This window comes from Oncorhynchus nerka, linkage group LG21 (genome assembly GCF_034236695.1).
Source record: "Oncorhynchus nerka isolate Pitt River linkage group LG21, Oner_Uvic_2.0, whole genome shotgun sequence".
Classification (NCBI taxonomy): Eukaryota; Metazoa; Chordata; class Actinopteri; order Salmoniformes; family Salmonidae; genus Oncorhynchus; species Oncorhynchus nerka.
In genome coordinates, this window is record NC_088416.1 from 9786267 (window position 1) to 9807297 (window position 21031).

The 21031-nt window shown below is 45.8% G+C and overlaps 1 protein-coding gene across 1 annotated transcript; it reads right to left on the reverse strand.

Annotated features, from left to right (window-relative positions):
- Positions 1-4028: 4028 nt before the first annotated feature.
- LOC115103826 (caspase recruitment domain family, member 14) lies at positions 4029-20726 on the reverse strand. Its single transcript, XM_029624791.2, has 21 exons — positions 20644-20726; positions 19179-19651; positions 17282-17419; positions 16550-16875; positions 15784-15942; positions 15496-15615; positions 15218-15343; positions 12008-12154; positions 11721-11849; positions 11456-11559; positions 10630-10688; positions 10205-10268; positions 9681-9897; positions 9387-9513; positions 8360-8600; positions 8022-8085; positions 7669-7774; positions 7093-7257; positions 6374-6492; positions 6074-6189; positions 4029-5743 (listed from the first exon to the last, which is right to left on the reverse strand). The coding sequence occupies exons 2-21, from the start codon at positions 19390-19392 to the stop codon at positions 5536-5538; spliced, it is 2949 nt and encodes a 982-aa protein (XP_029480651.1). The 5' UTR covers positions 19393-19651; positions 20644-20726; the 3' UTR covers positions 4029-5535.
- Between the last annotated feature and the right edge of the window lie 305 nt (positions 20727-21031).

Consider the following 21031-nt stretch of genomic DNA (forward strand, 5'->3'; position numbering starts at 1 on the left):
AGCAGAGAACATTGCAGTCTCTGATGTCCCTCTGGAATGCTACCCTTGCTCGGATTTCATCAACCTTGTTGTCAAGAGACTGGACATTGGCAAGAAGAATGCTCGGGAGTGGTGCGTGATGTGCCCTTGTCCGGAGTCTGACCAGAAGACCGCTACGTTTCCCTCTTTTTCGGAGTCGTTTTCTTGGGTCGCTGCATGCGATCCATTCCGTTGTCCTGTTTGTAAGGCAGAACACAGGATCCGCGTCGCGGAAAACATATTCTTGGTCGTACTGATGGTGAGTTGACGCTGATCTTATATTCAGTAGTTCTTCTCGACTGTATGTAATGAAACCTAAGATGACCTGGGGTACTAATGTAAGAAATAACACGTAAAAAAACAAAAAACTGCATAGTTTCCTAGGAACGCGAAGCGAGGCGGCCATCTCTGTCGGCGCCGGAAATTCACCCCTGGTATTCACTGGGAGAAACACAGGGAGAGGGTGATACAGAGAGAGAGAGAGAGAGAGCGAGAGAGAGAGAGAGAGAGAGAGAGAGAGAGAGACAGAGAGAGACAGAGAGACAGACAGAGAGAGAGAGAGAGAGAGAGAGGGGAGAGAGAGGGAGAGAGAGGGAGAGATAGAGAGAGAGACTGTACTATTTACTGTAACCTTACAACAGGTGTGAACAGTGAACCAAAAATGTGCTCCATGGAAATCGGTGGCAACAAATGATAAGAACAAAAATGATAAGATCTTGCTGGAGCAGTGCAATGCATGATCTGTAATGGATTTTTTTTAAACTCCACAAATTATATTTCTAACTGTGTGTAGAGAAAATGTTGATGGAACATGAGGGCTTGGTCCATGCTGGTACACACACAGGGGGCGGGAGCTGGCTGAGATCTCTGAGTTCTCTCTGTGTGTGTGTGTGTGTGTGTGTGTGTGTGTGTGTGTGTGTGTGTGTGTGAGAGAGGGAGAAGGAGAGAGAGAGAGAGAGCGAGGCAGACAGAGAGCGAGAAAGAGAGAACAAGTGTGTGCATGACAGATGTCTGGACAGATTCACACGAGGGAGCAGCCACTCCTTGGTCACTTGCTTCACACCATGCCAGGTCAGCAGTGGGTCAGCACCCAGCAAGGAAGAGAGAGAGAGAGAGAGAGAGAGAGAGAGATAATGAGAGGGAGAGGGAGAGGGAGAGCGAGAGAGAGGACCTGGAGTATAGATGAGAGAGAAAAAATGTGAAGAAGTGTAGCTGTACAGAGGGAGCGAGAAGCAGAGACAGAGAGAGAGAGAGAGAAGCAGAGAGAGAGAGAGAGAGAGAAGCAGAGAGAGAGAGAGAGAGAGAGAGAGAGTAAGAGAGAAAGAGAGAGCGAAAGATCAAGCATTAATTTATTGTACAGCACATAGCAGCAGGAGCCATGGCACAGTACCAAAGGAAACGAGAGGCAAGAGTCGAAATGAGAGAGCGTTTCTTTTCGAAGTGTTTCGAATGACTGATGTGAAGAGCACATTTTTAAGTTCTAGTTCAGAGTTATGAGTGGGCTGTTGTTTTCAATTAGAGCCACGCTTTCCCTCCCTTGTTTAAATATGCAATGCTTGGCTGTGAAACCGTTTTCTTTGATAGACTGTGCTGCTAAATGAGAGGAAACCAGTATAGAAAAGGCACAGGAGGCATGGGGGAGCGTGCAGGCACACTGAAATAAATCTGGAGTGATTGCAAGTGACGTGCCTGCAGCTCCGACATCCAAACTCTATCAATTAAACATCAAATCCTGATCCTCCACCATAGTTCTCCCTGCCAAACCCGTTCTTCATTGCTTTAATCCTCAATGCTGAAACCCAGCCCAGTTCACAAGCTAGCGTGGAGAAAGAAAAACAATCTAAGCATGTTAAAGTAGCCCTATGGTGCAGGGGTGTTGGGGGAAGACAACATGTGTGTATGTGAGTGGGGGGGGGGGCAGCGTGTTTGTCTGTGTGAGAGACATGGTGTGTGTGCGCGCGTGTGTATGTGTGAGCGAGGGAGACAGTGTGCGTGAGAGGCATGGTGGATAGGGTGTGTGGGCTGTGGCCAAACCCTCCTCCTCTCCCCTCCATAGCAGGGTCTTGGCTGCATTCACAGTGCAGGCATGTCACTGTCTTTAATGAACGCCGACATCACACAAATCACTGGAGTGGTTTCTCGGCAACTGGCGGGGATTTTGGACCCTGGGTGGAGCCAAGACCGTCTTCCAGTGGGGAAATAGATTCAGTGGAAGTCTTCACAAATAAACAACTATGTCAATAATCACCACAAGAGCTAAAGGAGGACATTGATTCAGTCTTCTGTTTTCCTGCCAGTAGATATATCAGAGAAGTCAACCCTGACACACAGCCAGAGAATAGCCGGCCCAGTCTGCCACATGCACGCAAAATAGGAAAGACGTGCCGTTTTCACATTGTGGTGATATCCCAAAATCTATTTCCCACTCACTCTTAATCTTCCCTCTTCCCTCTCTCACCACCATTTTTTTTCTCTTTCAACCACTCCCACAAACTGTTATTCATTTCTTTCTTACGACTCCCCCCGTGTGGCCGTTGACATTTATAGGCAGGAATGCAGTCAATGCCCCGAAACCCAAACCAACGTTTGATAGTTGAGTTTTAACTTGAGGCTAAATTTGAAAGTGGTGAAATCTCATAACTCCCAACTCCAAAATGAAGAGTATGATGTCATAACACATGCGTATCTTGTGAGAAACCCCATAAAATGTGAATGATACGCCAGAGGTTGTAAAATACCTAAATGGACAATTTTATATCATTATAAAGTCATTTGGCACACATCTAATACATTTTGGTAGAAAAATGAACGAACGGAGGTAAGGCTCGAGCGGTTCTGCATGCATCGCCACTTTTACGCTGCAGGTATCGGAGCTTAATTTGAGAGTTTTCAACAGCAGGAATATAAATATGCAGTGAAAGGATTACTACGTGGAAAATAATTCATGAACATTCTTGTAGGGGTTTCTACATTTTTCGTAAGTGAAGAACAAGTCTGACATTTCTTAGTGGAGATGACAAACTTCAGAAACCTTTTTAAACCTCAAATACAGTTGAAGTTTTACATTTCCTGCATTGCAGGATGGTTCTCCTGCAACAGGGTGATCTAATTAAGATCATACACACTCTCCCCACCTTGAGAGAGTGAATGGTAGGTCTCAAAGACTGTTCACACAGGCAGCTCGATTCTGATCTTTTTTTTCCACTAATTGGTCTTTTAACCAATTCACATCAGATCTTTTAACATCTGAGCTGATCTAATTGGTCAAAAGACCAATTAGTGAAAAAAAATATCAGATTTGGGCTGCCGGTCTAAACGCAGCCAAAGGTCTGTAAAAAATACAACTTGCTCCATTCAATTTCACTATTGCTCTATAGATATTTTGGCAAATCAAAGACACCCCCAAAAAAACCTAGCAGTATTTGCATTGCAAATATTAATGCAGACACTTTATTCAGCCAAACTCAAAGTTTCTCGATACAAATCTTGCTATCAACGTCCATGTTGTTGGTGTTTAATGTGTCTTATTGCTATGACATAGTTCGAAAATACCGGTACAGTAATTTGCTTGTTAAACTTACCTATGTTTTCAGGCACGAGTTGTAACGTCAACAATTCCTAAAGACGCTAATTATCTAAACTCCCCACGTTAACCTTAATTGTTGCTTTACCTAAACGTTGGATAAGTAATAGGCTATAACATAATTTACAAAATACAGTATGTTTGATAAATTGGAGAAACAGAAATGTTGTGGGTTGCCTTACGTTCACCTTTTAATCTTGCCCCCTCTGCTGGTTAGATTGGAGCATCAACCGTTAAAATGTACCTGGCGCATGCACACACAATTAATTGCAGGTGTTTGCTTTGACATAAATGTGCAAATACAACAGGAATAGTATGATAAAATGTATTTGGTTACAAAATAGTTACATATTTTATAACAGTATTTCCAAAAGATTGTAATGCATCTGTAAACACATTTCACAACAATCATATGGCAAAACAAACGCATCATAAAAATGTTTAATTACACAAAAATTTTAAAAAAGTATTGCCATAACTCTAATCCACCACCATCTGTTAATGAATCGCATAGCCTATATCTATGATGGCAATTATCATAAACATTCTTACCAAAAATGATGGCATAACACATCTCAGAACACAATAAGTAGGTTTTACACAGCTGGCTCAGGGACAGTGCCTAATACTGTACCTGGTGCTTATTTAGGAGGGCAGGGAAAGATCATAAAGAGAGGATGTAGGTGGAAGAGAGAGGGAGGGGTTGGACATAAATCAAGTAGGCCTAAGCGTTGCACATGAGGAAAAACCCTGATTGACAATTCTTCGTTCTCATTCCTAGAGTGAGTGACTGAGGGTCAATGATACCTGAGCTCTGTGTAGTCATTGTATATATCATCAAATACAACGAGTTAACGCCATAATATCGTGTAATACCGGTTACTTTTTTCACCCGTTAAAAAAGTGTTATTCAAAAAAATTCCGAGGACCCCATTTCCCCCCCAATAATTTCACGCAACCCCACCCCAAATGTGTTGATACAACCTTAAAATCTGTAAATCAAATAACCTTCAATTTATTGCATTTTCATATCTTATCAAAATGAAAATAAATCAATAAATACATTGACTCAATACAAATGTATTTTTTTAAATGACCTTTCTCACGTTTGTATATTGTCGAATAAAACAATCTGTACTCTTCATTTTTATATTTTATTAATCCTTTTATTTTGGTGAACCTCACTGCAGTTCCCCCATGACCCCGATAGGGGTCCCTAACCCAGACTTTGAATACCACTGCTTTAAAAACATCTTCCAACATAAATCCATATGACGCCTACTTCAACCCTTCTTTGAGTTGCCCACTTCAGAATAGGCAATGAAGTCCCTCATTGTATGGAAACGTAAAAAATGTCCGACAGTTAGTCAACATAGTTTGACTGGAATATCTACATTACATTTCTGGTGTGACTTGGGAATGACTATGGTTTCACAGGTTTGTTGAAATCCTGTATATAATACAGTACATTATATATATATATATATATATATATATATATATATATATATATATATACTGTATATAATATAATACAATACACAGTATAATATCTTTATGATAATAAAGATAATTGAAAAAGTGTTTCCAAACACAATTTCAAGTAAATATAGGTGGGGAAAAACAACAGGAACTGAATGAAGCTAAAGTGCGGGTACATCTCATCATACTACCTTCATGCCCATACTACTACCTTCATTACATAAGTCATATGTATAGGTAGCTATCATAGATACACATGCACACACAATCCATTTCCCTTGTCTCATAATGCCCAGGTGGGCAATGCCTACTGGAACCCTTCTCCGTTTTATCCATTTACAAATATTCCAAATCATTATTTTTATTTTTTTACAAATAAGGAATTCAAAAGACATCCAATTTAGCCACCAGTACCTCATCAACAAACATTGACGCCTCCGATGCCCTAAAAATCACCACAAATCAGGCTCCACCCACACAATCTTCTTCTGCTCCTCCCAGATGATGGAGCGCAGGGTGGTGAGCAGAGTGGTTTTGTCGTACCATGAGTCAGGGCTGACGCTGCGGTAGAGGCAGGGCAGCTTGTCCAGCAGGGACTCCTCGCTGCGGGAACACTCCAGCAGCTGCTCCTCGGACCAGCCCTGACGCTGCAGCTTAGACCTGGGAGAGATGGAGGGGGAGAAAACAGGAGTGAGAGTGAGTGAGTGAGTGAGTGAGTGAGAGAGAGAGAGAGAGAGAGAGAGAGAGAGAGAGAGAGAGAGAGAGAGAGAGAGAGAGAGAGAGAGAGAGAGAGAGAGAGAGAGAGAGAGAGAGAGAGAGAGAGAGAGAGTGAGTGAGTGAGTGAGTGAGTGAGTGAGTGAGTGAGTGAGTGAGTGAGTGAGAGAGAGAGAGAACAAGAGAAATAAACACGTATATACACCATGTATGAGAGGCAAGGGAACGATATTGCTACCATTCATATTTCGTATCAAAAGTCACACAACGGCCTACTTGAGTTTGCGTGCTCTGCACTTGGAATGGCCGATGAAGATGATGATGGGGAAGATCTCTGCCCTGTGGAGGCGGCGTACACAGTCCAGGCCTAGAGGCAGCACACAGTGGGTACCCTGAGAGTAGAGATAGAAGAGGAGAGGAGTACATCAAATAACACGGCCACTGAAAAAAGGGAGGTATCATCTGTTGTTTTTCGTGACGTTCGTGTAAAACGGTTCAAGTCAGTCTATGAACCATTAGAGAAAAATATATAATATCAGTACGTCAAATACAGTGTTGTCCTTTTGACTATCCCACCTGCTTCATGACCCTCTCAACACTCTGCAGGGTGTAACACCGCTGACCCCCCTGTTCACACTCCTCCAGCACCTCAGAGCTCTGCAGCCTGGCAGCGTGCTCACTGGAACTCAATAACTCTGGGGATAGGGGGAGGGAGAGGGAGGGAGGGGGAGAGATAAGTATAGGGTAAGGTGAGACAGCAGGTGCGAAGAAAACAAACATTCATATCTTTATCAACATCACCTTCCGCTACCGTGCTAATAATAGATCATCTCATTGGAATTCCCCTCTGGGCATCGGGAAGGAGGATATGCAGTTATTGGATGAAATAAAAAAAGAGAGAGAGAGAAAAGAGAGAGAGAGAGAGACAGAGACAGAGACAGAGAGAGAGAGAGAGAGAGAGAGAGAGAAGAGAGAGAGAGAGAGAGAGAGAGAGAGAGAGAGAGAGAGAGAGAGAGAGAGAGAGAGAGAGAGAGACAGAGAGAGACAGAGAGAGAGAGAGAGAGAGAGAGACAGAGAGAGAGAGACAGAGAGAGACAGAGACAGAGAGAGACAGAGAGAGACAGAGAGAGAGAGAGAGAGAGAGAGAGAGAGAGAGAGAGAGAGAGAGAGAGACAGAGAGAGAGAGAGACAGAGAGACAGAGAGAGAGAGAGAGACAGAGAGAGAGAGAGAGAGAGAGAGAGAGAGAGAGAGAAGAAGAACATCAGAAAAAGAAAAAGAAAGACTCCTCCCTAACCTGGCTCACACAACTGAAAGCCCTGCCACTCGGCCAGCTTCTGATCCAGGACACGGCCGAGGATTGTGGGCAGCAGGAGGACCGGACGACAGACGGGTGGGTAGTGGGGCGTGACCAGGGTGTAGGGCATGAGGGTCAAACAGCCTCTGGGTGCAGAGGCATCCCCTAGAGCAAAGGACAATATTAGGACACACCAGGTTCAGGTCAATAACTAAGGCGACATTATTACAGGTATTAGAGCTGTGACGATACCAGAAACGCAATATTTTTTCCTGGCCAAAAATGAAAACACGATACATGCCACGATACCCGTATCGTCCCAGCCCTAATAGGTTTGGTAATATCATAGGAATTAATCCAACCTGCTCCAGCAATGGTTTTGCACAGTTTAGCAAACTTGGTTTGATGCAGAATTTCAATGGGCGCCATCTTGACAATTCAATGGGAGTGTTTGAATCCAACGTGGAGGATAGTCTGTTATGATACGGCCTCTATGGTTCTGGCTCTGTTAAGTGTTGTATATTCTTGTATACAAAAATGACTTCCTATCCAGCCTTGACTGTATCTGATATATACCTGGCCCAGTGCTCTTGTCCTTGCTGTCTTCTACACAGACCCACAGAGGATTCCTCCCCTGCCTCCCCGTACTGACGATCCTCACAGTCTTCTTCTTGTCCTGGGCCTGAGGACCCAGCAAAACAATGTGTTAACCCAAACGTTTGACAGCGGTTCGGCGGGATATTCACATGACTACAACATTTTCTTCGTGAACGTGCGGTTAAACACATTTCAGAAACGTCAAAAGCAAACATTTTTGGAACCCATTCGCGGGAAAGGAGCGCCCCTTAACTGTAACTCAGAACCCTAAAGCGAGTTGGATTTAGGTCCCGAGTAGTTCTGCAAACTATGAAGCTAGTGAATGATGTTACCTTTCTAAGTGTCATGGGTTGGAAGCTCATGTCCTCGATAGCTCTGATCAGCAGGCGTTGGGCCCTGCGATGACAATGAACACATCTTCACTAATATCATTTATACAGCATGTCATTTATGCATTGGCCAACAGCATGTGATTGTATCAAACATAGATGACTTGTAGTACATGCTAGTTGTCCAGAGGGGGATAGATATAGCCTAGTCCCAGATCTGTCTGTGCTATAGTGGTCATATGAGTTTGGTAAGATAGCACAAACAGACCTGGAACCAGGCTAGGATAGAAAGAATCCATGTCAACAATCCAATCCCCCATGGTGGGTACTGGGCCTAGTACCTGTAGTAGTTGGGCAAGTTGCCAGTCTTGAGGTCCAGCAGTTGGCAAGGGTGGACGTGGCTGGCCCTCCAGGAGCAGTCAGCGCCCGCTGGGCGGGTGCTCGTGACGTGGAGGATGTCGTTACAGGAAACGGTCAGAGCGTCCTGCGAGCCCCCGGGTAACGACATGTTGACGCGCACGTAGAAGGAGTCACCTGACATGGCCTCGCCACTCTGCAGCTGGAGCAGGAGCTTCTCATAGGCTGAGAGAGAGAAAAGGGGAGGGACCGTAGAGGATTATGAATGTGACAGATCTGGGTCACGGCACCAATGTTAAAGGTGTGACATATACACACACACACACACACACACACAACCGACCAATACAGAAACATTAAAATAGCATATTTATGAAATGCCAATTACACAGAGAAGGGTATGTATGCAATGCTATTATTAGCATGCCAATAGCTTTCTAGTGAGAACCAGTGAGAGAAAAAAGAGAGCACTCTTTTCTGTTGTTGTGAATATTAGCTAGGTGCTGAAATGGACTCCTTTGAAGTTGTTTTGGGTTAAGTGTCCCAAGTATGTCACTCTGTTTTTCACCCCTATGTTGCTATGTTACCTCAAAACAAACAGTCATCCTAAATACATATGAAACAGATAACCTAGGAACTTCAACCTGATCATGAGAATGAGGAACTCCTGCACTCCTTTTTTAGTGACGAAATCCAGAGAGACACACTAGTCAAACAACATTCTTTCCAATCAGCAAAGAGCGCATATATTTACATCGCTCTGGCGCCTGATCTGAGTGATTTGACAAACTCCACCAAAGTCGCGTTAACATTTTGAAGAACATCCTTGCTTTTACAATTCTGTCACATCAGAAGGATAACGTCAAGCAAGGGAGAAAGAAAGGATGCAATTTACGAGCATTTGCACTGGGCAGGGTATTTGAATGTGATGACATATCAATTATTTTAACCAGACTGTATTTGAACATAATGATGACATAATCATATATTTTAACAGGGCCAGGGTCTCACCATCTTGGTTGGGCCTCAGGGAGAGGTGGCAGAAGCCTCGGACTTGCCCCAGAGCCCACATGGCTTCTTCTAGGGTGGAGTCCTCCAGAACCATCCTTAGAGCCTGCTGAGCCTGTTCATACTTCACCTGGAACCCAGTAGCACAAACACCCATTGGAATTACAGTGCCTTCACAGAAACTATAAGGAAGAGGGGGGAGTTATGACTCAAAATGGCCGCATTGAATCGACCTGTCAGGTGCGTGCTGGATAGGAGACGGGAGTTGTGGGGACACAGACACACGCGCACACGCACCTCCAGTATTTGTGCCCCCGAACTAATGCCCACTGTGTTGGCGGCGGAGCCCTCAGTGACCTGGTGGACGAACACGCCCGTCTTGTTACCCCCCACCACCTGCAGCTGGCTCAGCAGCGCCTCCCCCTGGAAGGAGATGGTCAGGACCCGGCCCGTGATGCGCATGGCCCGGGGCCGGGAGCGCAGCAGGAACGGGGGGGCTGATGCCCTGGAGAGACTGGGGTTGAGATAGAGAGGAGATGAGAGTACTTGGTTGTTAGATTACTCTCTCGTGGATAGACTACGGAAAGTTCGCAAACAATCGAGCATCTGACCAAATTTGCGTGTTATTTTAGTTTCGGGAGTGTATTGTTAAATGGAGCAAATCATTTTCCGTGTGTCGTCATCATAATACCCTCTCCTTGCAATATGCAGGCTAGATGGCTTTGTTCCTCTGTACTTATGCTTGCTTCAGCCTTCCCTCCACTCATCATCAACAATTCGAGACAGATTTCAGTACATCAAGGTAAATTCAAGTTCCTCACCCATCACTGTTGTTGCTTTGGCAGGAAGGTGTGGGTGACATAACAGATTGCTCAGCCGCATTGCCTGGAAATCGAATAAAACAAAAGAGAGACTGTTCAAGAATGTGTCCACAGAGAAAACGCCCAACCGTTAATGTGTTACCTAGCCTACCAGGCCAGGATCCAAACTTCACCCAAGGCTAATTTAATATCTGCTCGGAGAGTGGCCAACCAAAACATTTCCATTGGTTTTCAGGATTTCTCACTGGGTGTTTACCCACAAAGATAAACACGCAAGCACACGCTTATATCCATGTACACAAGCACGCAAAGAGCACACACACAAACACACTTGTAAGTACACGCGCATGCACTCACACACAGAAGCTGGTAAGTCCCAGTAAGGTGAGAGGTTGTTAAAGGTTGGAGTTTATTCAGTTACGTACCACTGGGGATGAACACAAAGTCATTGTCAAGTAAGACGTCACATTCAGCCGTCTCCGAGCTAGGGGCAAGAAGAGGGAATAACACTTGTTTACAAAATGGCGTCTTCTTATTTTGTACTTATTTTCTTTCTCTCTCTCTCTCTCTAACCATGTATGCTGCGACAGATAAACTGGTTGAGTGAGTTCGACTGCAGAAATCCAGAATTGCTATCATGGTACTTGGACAGACTTTTGTCTTCACTGTAAACACAAAACTACGACAATAAACATGAACATGGGCAGCCGTTCATCTGTGAAAACAACCTATAATTAGTTCCAAAAATAACACCTGAATCCTCAATCAAATATGACCACCAAGGATGCGTTTCCAATGGCACCCTAATCCCTATATAGTGCACTGCACTACTTCTGACCAGGACCCATAGGGCTCTGGTCAACACTACTGTACTACACAGGGAATAGAATGCCATTTGGGACACAGAGAGAGACCCCACATAGTTTATAGGTAGATCAAATCTACCTCTACACAGCTTTAGTAGTAAAATGGCTCTGTTGTAGAATGATCTCATGTTACTAGAACTGAAAGAAGGGCCGGGGACGCTGGGAATAAAGTCCTTGAAATGAAGCTCTTCCCGGCAACACAAAGAGTAAACACATGGCCTTCCTGGTAAAAAAAGCAGACTTTGGACAGTGACATCACATCACTCGGAATATAGAAGGAAGCACGCCAACTGTGCTACTGTGTTAATGTCCAACTTGTTCTGAATGAGGAGTTGGACTGTGTCTTAAACACACACATTGTCTAAAACACAACCCCCCCCCTTACCTGTCTCGATTGTACCATAGGGTATCTTCTCGTCTCCGCAGTGACTCTGGACATGGAGGCTCCACATTTTGGGACCGGACACTACTTGGAGTGATATCGCAACTCTACACACAGACCGACACACACAATTACCAGAAGTCAAGTTTATGATGCAAATCATTAAAGTCAACTCAGATGATATAAACAGCTGACATGACTGATATAAATCCTGCACACACACACACACACACACACACACACACACACACACACACAAAACACACACCTTTATACTGCATCCCCTCAAGGAATCAGGGCAAATTGCATGCATGCGGCGGAGGCGTGGACGAGGTGGGGGGCTGGAGGGGAGGCTGTCACTGCTGGAGCCCTGGCTCTCCCAGCTAAACATCCTCTCCTGGAACAGACAGATACACGTTAGCCTTTAGTATCGAATTTAGAATCTGCTCTGTAAGTAAATCTGCATACAATGTGAATGTGTGTATGGAGTGTGCGTGAGTGTGTATGCATTGTGCATGTGTGTATGTACATGCATACTGTGTGTGTGTGTGTTACCCCTGGGGTATCGGGGCCTCCTCGGTAGGGCCCCCAGGCCCTGAGGGTGAAGACCTCCTGGAGCTCCACCAGTTGGCTGCGCAGCGTGTCCTTCTCAGCCAGGCTCCTGGCTATCTGGGCTTGGGCCTCGTCTCTGGACAGGTACGCCTGGAAGGATGGACAGACAGACAGATAGGGCGGCAATAAGAAATACATACATACATACAGTGGGACAAAAAAGTATTTAGTCAGCCATCAATTGTGCAAGTTCTCCCACTTAAAAAGATGAGACAGGCCTGTAATTTTCATCATAGGTACACTTCAACTATGACAGACAAAATGAGAAAAAAATCATCCAGAAAATCACATTGTAGGATTTTTGAATTTATTTGCAAATTATGGTGGAAAATAAGTATTTGGTCAACAACAAAAGTTTATCTCAATACTTTGTTATATACCCTTTGTTGGCAATGACAGAGGTCAAACGTTTTCTGTAAGTCTTCACAAGGTTTTCACACACTGTTGCTGGTATTTTGGCCCATTCCTCCATGCAGATCTCCTCTAGAGCAGTGATGTTCTGGGGCTGTTGCTGGGCAACACGGACTTTCAACTCCCTCCAAAGATTTTCTATGGGGTTGAGATCTGGAGACTGGCTAGGCCACTCCAGGACCTTGAAATGCTTCTTACGAAGCCACTCCTTCATTTCCCGGGCGGTGTACTTGGGATCATTGTCATGCTGAAAGACCCAGCCACGTTTCATCTTCAATGCCCTTGCTGATGGAAGGAGGTTTTCACTCAAAATCTCACGATACATGGCCCCATTCCTTCTTTCCTTTACACGGATCAGTCGTCCTGGTCCCTTTGCAGAAAAACAGCCCCAAAGCATGATGTTTCCACCCCCATGCTTCACAGTAGATATGGTGTTCTTTGGATGCAACTCAGCATTCTTTGTCCTCCAAACACGACGAGTTGAGTTTTTACCAAAAAGTTATATTTTGGTTTCATCTGACCATATGACATTCTCCCAATCTTCTTCTGGATCATCCAAATGCTCTCTAGCAAACTTCAGATGGGCCTGGACATGTACTGACTTAAGCAGGGGGACACGTATGGCACTGCAGGATTTGAGTCCCTGGCGTAGTGTGTTACTGATGGTAGGCTTTGTTACTTTGCTCCCAGCTCTCTGCAGGTCATTCAGTTAGGTCCCCCCGTGTGGTTCTGGGATTTTTGCTCACCGTTCTTGTGATCATTTTGACCCCACGGGGTGAGATCTTGCGTGGAGTCCCAGATCGAGGGAGATTATCAGTGGTCTTGTATGTCTTCCATTTCCTAATAATTGCTCCCGCAGTGGATTTCTTCAAACCAAGCTGTTTACCTATTGCAGGTTCAGTCTTCCCAGCCTGGTGCAGGTCTACAATTTTGTTTCTGGTGTCCTTTGACAGCTCTTTGGTCTTGGCCATAGTGGAGTTTGGAGTGTGACTGTTTGAGGTTGTGGACAGGTGTCTTTTATACTGATAACAAGTTCAAACAGGTGCCATTAATACAGGTAACGAGTGGAGGACAGAGGAGCCTCTTAAAGAAGAAGTTACAGGTCTGTGGGAGCCAGAAATCTTGCTTGTTTGTAGGTGACCAAATACTTATTTTCCACCATAATTAGCAAATCAATTCATAAAAAATCCTACAATGTGATTTTCTGGATTTTTCCCCCTCATTTTGTCTGTCATAGTTGAAGTGTACCTATGATGAAAATTACAGGCCTCTCTCATCTTTTTAAATGGGAGAACTTGCACAATTGGTGGCTGACTAAATACTTTTTTGCCCCACTGTACATACATACAATGAGTGTTCAAAACATTAAGGACACCTTCCTGATATTGAGTTACACCCCCCACTACCATACCCCATTCAAAGGCACTTAAATATTTTGTCTTTCCCATTCACCCTCTGAATGGCACACATACGCATGTCTCAGTTGTCTCAAGGCGTCAAAATCCTTCTTTAACCTGCCTCCTCCCCTTCATCTACACTGATTAAAGTGGATTTAACAAGTGACATCAATAAGAGGTTTGACCTGGATTCACTTGGTCAGTTTATGTCATGGAAAGAGCAGGTGTTCCTAATGTTTTGTACACTCAGTGTATGTGGACTGACTAGCAAAGACAGACATGCAGGCAAGTCAGTATGCAGATAGGTGGATATAGGCAGACAGACAGACTGACAGGCAGGTCAGTATGCAGATAGGTGGATATAGGCAGACAGACAGACAGACTTACAGGCAGGCAGGTCAGTATGCAGATAGGTGGATATAGGCAGACAGACAGGCAGGTCAGTATGCAGATAGGTGGATATAGGCAGGCAGGCAGGCAGGCAGGCAGGCAGGCAGGCAGGCAGGCAGGCAGGCAGGCAGGCAGGCAGGCAGGCAGGCAGGCAGGCAGGCAGGCAGGCAGGCAGGCAGGCAGGCAGGCAGGCAGGCAGGCAGGCAGGCAGGCAGGCAGGCAGGCAGGCAGGCAGGCAGGCAGGCAGGCAGGCAGGCAGGCAGGCAGGCAGGCAGGCAGGCAGGCAGGCAGGCAGGCAGGCAGGCAGGCAGGCAGGCAGGCAGGCAGGCAGGCAGGCAGGCAGGCAGGCAGGCAGGCAGGCAGGCAGGCAGGCAGGCAGGCAGGCAGGCAGGCAGGCAGGCAGGCAGGCGGCAGGCAGGCAGGCAGGCAGGCAGGCAGGCAGGCAGGCAGGCAGGCAGGCAGGCAGGCAGGCAGGCAGGCAGGCAGGCAGGCAGGCAGGCAGGCAGGCAGGCAGGCAGGCAGGCAGGCAGGCAGGCAGGCAGGCAGGCAGGCAGGCAGGCAGGCAGGCAGGCAGGCAGGCAGGCAGGCAGGCAGGCAGGCAGGCAGGCAGGCAGGCAGGCAGGCAGGCAGGCAGGCAGGCAGGCAGGCAGGCAGGCAGGCAGGCAGGCAGGCAGGCAGGCAGGCAGGCAGGCAGGCAGGCAGGCAGGCAGGCAGGCAGGCAGGCAGGCAGGCAGGCAGGCAGGCAGGCAGGCAGGCAGGCAGGCAGGCAGGCAGGCAGGCAGGCAGGCAGGCAGGCAGGCAGGCAGGCAGGCAGGCAGGCAGACAGACAGACAGACAGACAGACAGACAGACAGACAGACAGACAGACAGACAGACAGACAGACAGGCAGGCAGACAGGTATGGCATTCCAATAATAGCAATGACGCCATAAGGTATAAGGTAATAGCTCCGTACGTGGTCTCTCTCTGCCTGCAGCTCCCTCAGTTGGCTCTGTATGACAGTACTCTTCTGCTGGTACATCTCACAGTCCAGAGTCAGCTTCTGAACCTGCAGCGCCAGACACTCCTTATGCTCCACCGTCTAAGAGCAAACACACACCAGGCGGTGTTTAGAGTTTGGCCACTCTAAAATGTACTGTGTAACACAAAGCATATAGCCTTTCAGCAGATATTTGCTGTTAAATAAAATGGCCAGCTCAAAAGGGCTGTTCACAATCTCCTAGACACACACACCTCCCGCCTCTCGCGGGCCAGCTGTTCATTCTCCTCTCTGTAGCACCTGAGCTGCTCAGCCAGCTCCACACCGCCATCCCTTGCCTCAGCTAGGTCTTGGGCCAGGATATCCTCACGTGCCTGAGGGGGGAGATACAGGGAAACAGAGATTTGGGGATAGAAAATTTGAGAAAAATGAAAGGGTAAAGAGGGATAGTGAGAGAAACCGAGAGAAAGACAAAGAGACAAGAGTCCGAAACACAGTGAAATTCCACAGTAGAAGTCTGAGCTTGTTTCCTCCTCACTCACCGGGGTGAATTTCTCGGCCATCAGTAGCTGCCTGCGCAGAGTGGTAATCTCTTCCCGCAGTTGCTGCGTCTCGCTGGGGGTGGTGCACTTGAGCGAGCGCTGCCTCTCGAAGTCCGTCTCTGTCTGGGCTTTGCGCAGCTCAAACTGAAGCTGATATACCTGCCCCATCATAGAAAAACAGAAGACTACTGTCACAAGTTCTGTGACCGCAGCATTTGACCACAGGTGCTTCAACATGTTTTCTATTGTCCCTTGTTGTTTCTTAAAGTAAATGAAATGTATCTCTTAAAGATGGAAACGGGGCCACTGTCCACCCCGTGGCCGTTATTGTTTTTGTATTGTTGACTAAACAGAGCCGGAGAGAAGAAAAGTGTCGTAGATGCTGTTCTATCACTCATGCAATGATGTCGGAGGGAAAGAAACAGTGTTGGTCGTTTTGCAGTGACTTCTTTGTTGTCGTAATATCGCAAACGGACGTGGCCGTTTCACCGTTAAGGATTCCACCTTTTCCTTATTTGAAATTATTTTTGGTAACAGACGTACACAGCAAAATGTACAATGTGGACAGGGGTGCAGGAGGAGCCGCGGGAGCTTTAACACGTTTCTACGCCAAACTACTGCTGTTATTAGTTCAATCGACTTTACAATACTTTTGGTCAACCCTGTAGCAACACTGTCAATACCGCAACTAATCGCTTCATGTAACGCAGTGCGGTCATCAACCACTCCTGAATATATCACACAGCTAACCCTTTTTCACCCTAACCTGCAGGTTGAGGTCGCTGCAGTGGATGTTGGCGGCCGACCTCTCCTCGATGGCGGTCGTGTACCGCACATACAGGTCACACTTCTCGTCCTTCAGCTTCAAGATGTCGTGTTGCGCGGCAGCCAAGTTCTTCCTCATGCGGCCGTGGTCGGCCTTAAGACGGCGAGACTCCTCCTGTTGCTCCAGAGTCTGACCTAGCTCCACCTCCAGGGAGGTGCAACGTGACCCCAGCCGGCTGGCCTCCTGCCGAGCCTCCTGCAGCTCCTTCTGCATCCCTGTCACGGCTCTGACCAAGTACTCGGTCAAGTCCGAGCACTTAATCAGGCCTGGGAGGAAATCAGGTTAAGATGGACGCACTACACCCTTCTGCTAACCTATGACTACTGATTGGGCTATGTATCATTTCCCAACCAAATATTTTTACTAAATGATTTACCCCAATGGAGATGACGTGAATAATTTATAGTGAGAATACTGTTTACTGGTGAATAGACTGAACACATTGTGCTGTTTTCAAGCAGACAGGACAACTTAAAAAAGGGCCACCATCCTTCACACAAGGTAACACGCCCTGATTCAGAGGGGTTGGGTAACATGCGGAAGACACATTTCAGTAGAATGCATTCAGTTGTACAACTGGCTAGGTATCCCCCTTTTCCCCTTACCCTACTCCTTAACACAGGGCCTAAATGAGCCAGATGGGAAACAGGTCATGTGTTGCGTGCTACTCACCACTGAAGCCGGAGGGCTCGGTGCTGGGCTTGCGGCCTGTGACCTGGGTGTAGAGGGCTGGGTAGTGGATCATCAGGCTCTCCAGCAGGGCCATTGCGCCGTTCCTCCCCTGGATACGCAGCAGGTCCAGCATGTGACCTAAAGAAGATAAAGGGTTGAATAGGAGGAAGGTCAGGGAGGGCACAACGTAAATCAAACACGTAGATGGACTGTTTTATGGACTGTTATTCAGAAAAAATGTACTGTTGTATTTCATCATTACTTTATGATTTTTTTTTACAGGGACAGACACTATTTAAATACTTGGACTTGTTGAGTTATAAACATTTATGAATTGCAGAACAAATTTTCATCACCAGTTATAAGACATGCTCAAGTGCATAGATATACACTGAGCGTACAAAACATGATGAACACCTTCCTAACATTGAGTTGCACCCCCTTTTGCCTCAATTTGCCAGGGCATGGACTCTAGGTGTTGAAAGCTTCCACAGGAGTGCTGACCCGTGGAACTGGATTCTGTGCAAGAACTAAGGCTACATGACAGGCTCACTTTCCCGTTGAACTCATCATCTTTCTTCTTGAATCCGCAGGACATAAAACATTATATAGGTAAGATGGACATCGATTTTGAGACATGCCATGTAGTATTTTCATATTGTAGTACACGCTTTTTATTTGAATTCGAAATTCCTGTCCTTTCATGAAGATTTCTAAAAAAAAATATAAAAAAACAAGCTTATCTCTGTGAAAAGTCAACGGAGCACTGAGCGTATACAATGCGTTTTATTTTCAAGGCCTTTTAGATTTCATTCAGCTCGGAGCCTTTGTTGTTTTGCGACCCGCGGAAACAACTTTGAAGACGACAACAAAATGAAAAATCCTCAAAAGCTATGTCAACAGAGCTTGGTGATTTTTAAAGGGCGTATTAGACACGGAATCCAATTAAAAATATATATATTCTAATGATATTGTGACCCTCGACCTTCTAGCCCGAGGTCCTGCGCGCTATCGACTGTGCGGCAAAAGCATGCTCGTGCGGCAGAGTCGATTTCCGCGCTTATAAACCCAGGGTTGTTACACCATGTTAGAGAAAGAACCCACTGAATGATTCAAAACATGAATAACCATATTTGTCTTGTAAAATGTATTTTATAACATGAGGAAGTTACATTCCCTTACCAAAACTGGGTGAGTGGGTGGTAACCCTCTAACAGTATCTCTTATTCATCCAAACTCCTACCAACTTAGTGACCTTGTGGTTAAAGTGAGATTGCAAGGTTGGAATTTTGGATCATGGTCGATTCATACGAAAAAAAAAATCTAAAAATAGATGGGACCTGATGCCTGTGCTTGAGACTCAATATTAAGGAGGATGGATTGCCGCGGGGGGGGGGGGGGGGGTCGCCATACAAGCTAGAATCTCCACATACACTTGAAACAAATAGCCAAACCGAAAACTGTAGACAAAAATGCCTTCTGCTACTAAGATCAGTGAAATGTAGGCTAAACTGACAACGGAGTGAAGAGCAGAAATCTCGACTAGCAGGCAAGCCGCAGCAATGAAGAAGGGAAGGGAGGGGGGGGATTCTGTCAGGGGAGAGATTTTCGGCACAACACCGAAAGACCCTGTGACAGTCTAGTGCCCTGCCCAGGGGGTATACTTGTACATCAGGCTGCCTCACGCTACACAAACACAAAATAGTCCCTACGGTCCGTTCTGGTTGGGACAAGGTTTACTACTTACTCCACCAAAGAAATGTATAAAAAAAATTAACACCGATAGAATCAAATACAATTGAGTGGGATATAATTCAACAGAATAGAAAAAATACAGAGAGCATTCAAAAGTAATTCAATAGAAAATCATAGAAACGAATAGAATAGAAGTCTTTACTGGTCCTCATGGAGCGGTTGGTGAGCTTGAGGCTGGAGAGGATCTCGTCTTCATCCATCTCTGTGAGGACCCTGGCCTGGCGCAGGTAGGGGATCAACATGCATGGTTTCACACCCAGGGAGATACGATGGCGGTTGTCGTTGATCAGCTCCCATACATCTTCGTCGCCCATCTCCTTAAGATCGGGCCCCTCCGGAACACACTCCGCTGCCATGATGAGTGTGGGCGTGTGTGTGCGAGGCGACACACTTCGGGTGAGTGCCACAGTCAATGGTGGTCGCAAGCAGACGCAGTCCTCGAAGACGCACACACTCAATCACACACACCTAGCATCATCGCTGTCCGACGCTGGGAGAAAAGCAAAATGTCAGAGACACAGGAACTTCAACACTGTGTGAGAGAGATTTATTTTCCGCTCTCAGCTGGTGTAGGCGTCTATGCGTGGAAGGGTGCGCGTGTGTGTGTGGGAAAACCTGAAAGACAAGAAACATAATTCCCAGTGAATCAGTGCCCATGCACACACCAAGGGACTGCCCATGCATGCACACAATAACCTGAAAATGTGTACATTTCACAATTGTAAACATCATATTGTGCCGTAGCATTGATGTAGGCCTATTGTACCCTTTGTTTGCACGACATGGCTCTGATTCAATATCCGCACATAGAACACAAAGCTTTACTTGCCTTCCTCCATGTTCTTTATTACTGAAGCCATTATTGCACTGTTTGTTGAATGGGGCCACGTCACACAAAGGAATTAATAATTCTGTATCTTTGTGATTCACAGCCACTGTCATAAAGATACAGAATTAACTTCACTAATTCATTCATTCATTTCATCAATTCCAATTACTATTAGCTCCCGCATTTGGGCCAATCAGTGTAACTTTGTAAATGCCGGATCTCTATAGCAAAACGCGTAATTCACCGAAGTTTCGTCAAATATTATCTGCCGTACAGTCCGAAGATATCGCGTGTGACTAAACGAACGGACGGATGGACAGACACACATCCACAGTCCCCTCCTCGATTTCATCATGGGGGGGAAACAATAGATCAAGAGATAGGGGATCTTCGCTGGAAATGTTCCACTTGTATATGCATGCTTCATATTGTGTTGTTACCATATGTGACTGTTATTACCACGAGTAAACTAATACAATGCCAAATTTTGGCTATAATAACAAAACCCTAGATAAAAAGAGTAGGCTACATATTTGCTTTTGGTCTGTACACGATAGCACGTATTCAAGTAGGCTACAAAACTGGCAAATGCAGGGAGTTAATACGGAGAAACAATAATTAACAGATGTTACTGAATAACCATAAGGAATTTCAGGAAATGAGTACAATTCACACGCATCTATTTAAAGTAAAATACATATAGGCCTACTTAAAATAGCGTAAAATGACTTCTTATAATATTTACAAAACATAACTAAAATTGATTAGTGCCATTTACCTTTTCTTGAGAGTCGCCGGTGTAGCCTACATATAATCACCATGAACGACCTCATGCGTGCGAGCAGCGCTCCTCTCTCCAATGACAGCGCATGGGCGAGGAGGGCAACTAAACTGACTAATCATACAAAGTTACTAATCAACCAATCAAACAAATAAATAATCCGGGTTATTTGAGTAAAAGCACAAAGACATTAAGATATTTCCTGGTAACATTCCTAGGGTAATTGGGTTATTCCTTGGGAAATTGAATATTAAAAGGCTGTGTTTGGACTTACAATACATGACCAAAGGTATGTGGACACCTGCTCGTTGAACATCTCATTCCATAATCATGGGCATTAATATGGAGTTGGTCCCCCCTTTGCTGCTATAACAGCCTCCACTCT

Coding starts and splice junctions, on each gene's coding strand:
- LOC115103826 (XM_029624791.2), bottom strand. CDS start 19,392: ATGGCAGCGGAGTGTGTTCCGGAGGGGCCCGATCTTAAGGAGATGGGC. Junction 8,601..9,386: donor CCTGAGGCCCAACCAAGATG/GTGAGACCCTGG, acceptor TCTCTCTCTCAG/CCTATGAGAAGCTCCTGCTC. Junction 8,086..8,359: donor AACTTGCCCAACTACTACAG/GTACTAGGCCCA, acceptor TTGTCATCGCAG/GGCCCAACGCCTGCTGATCA.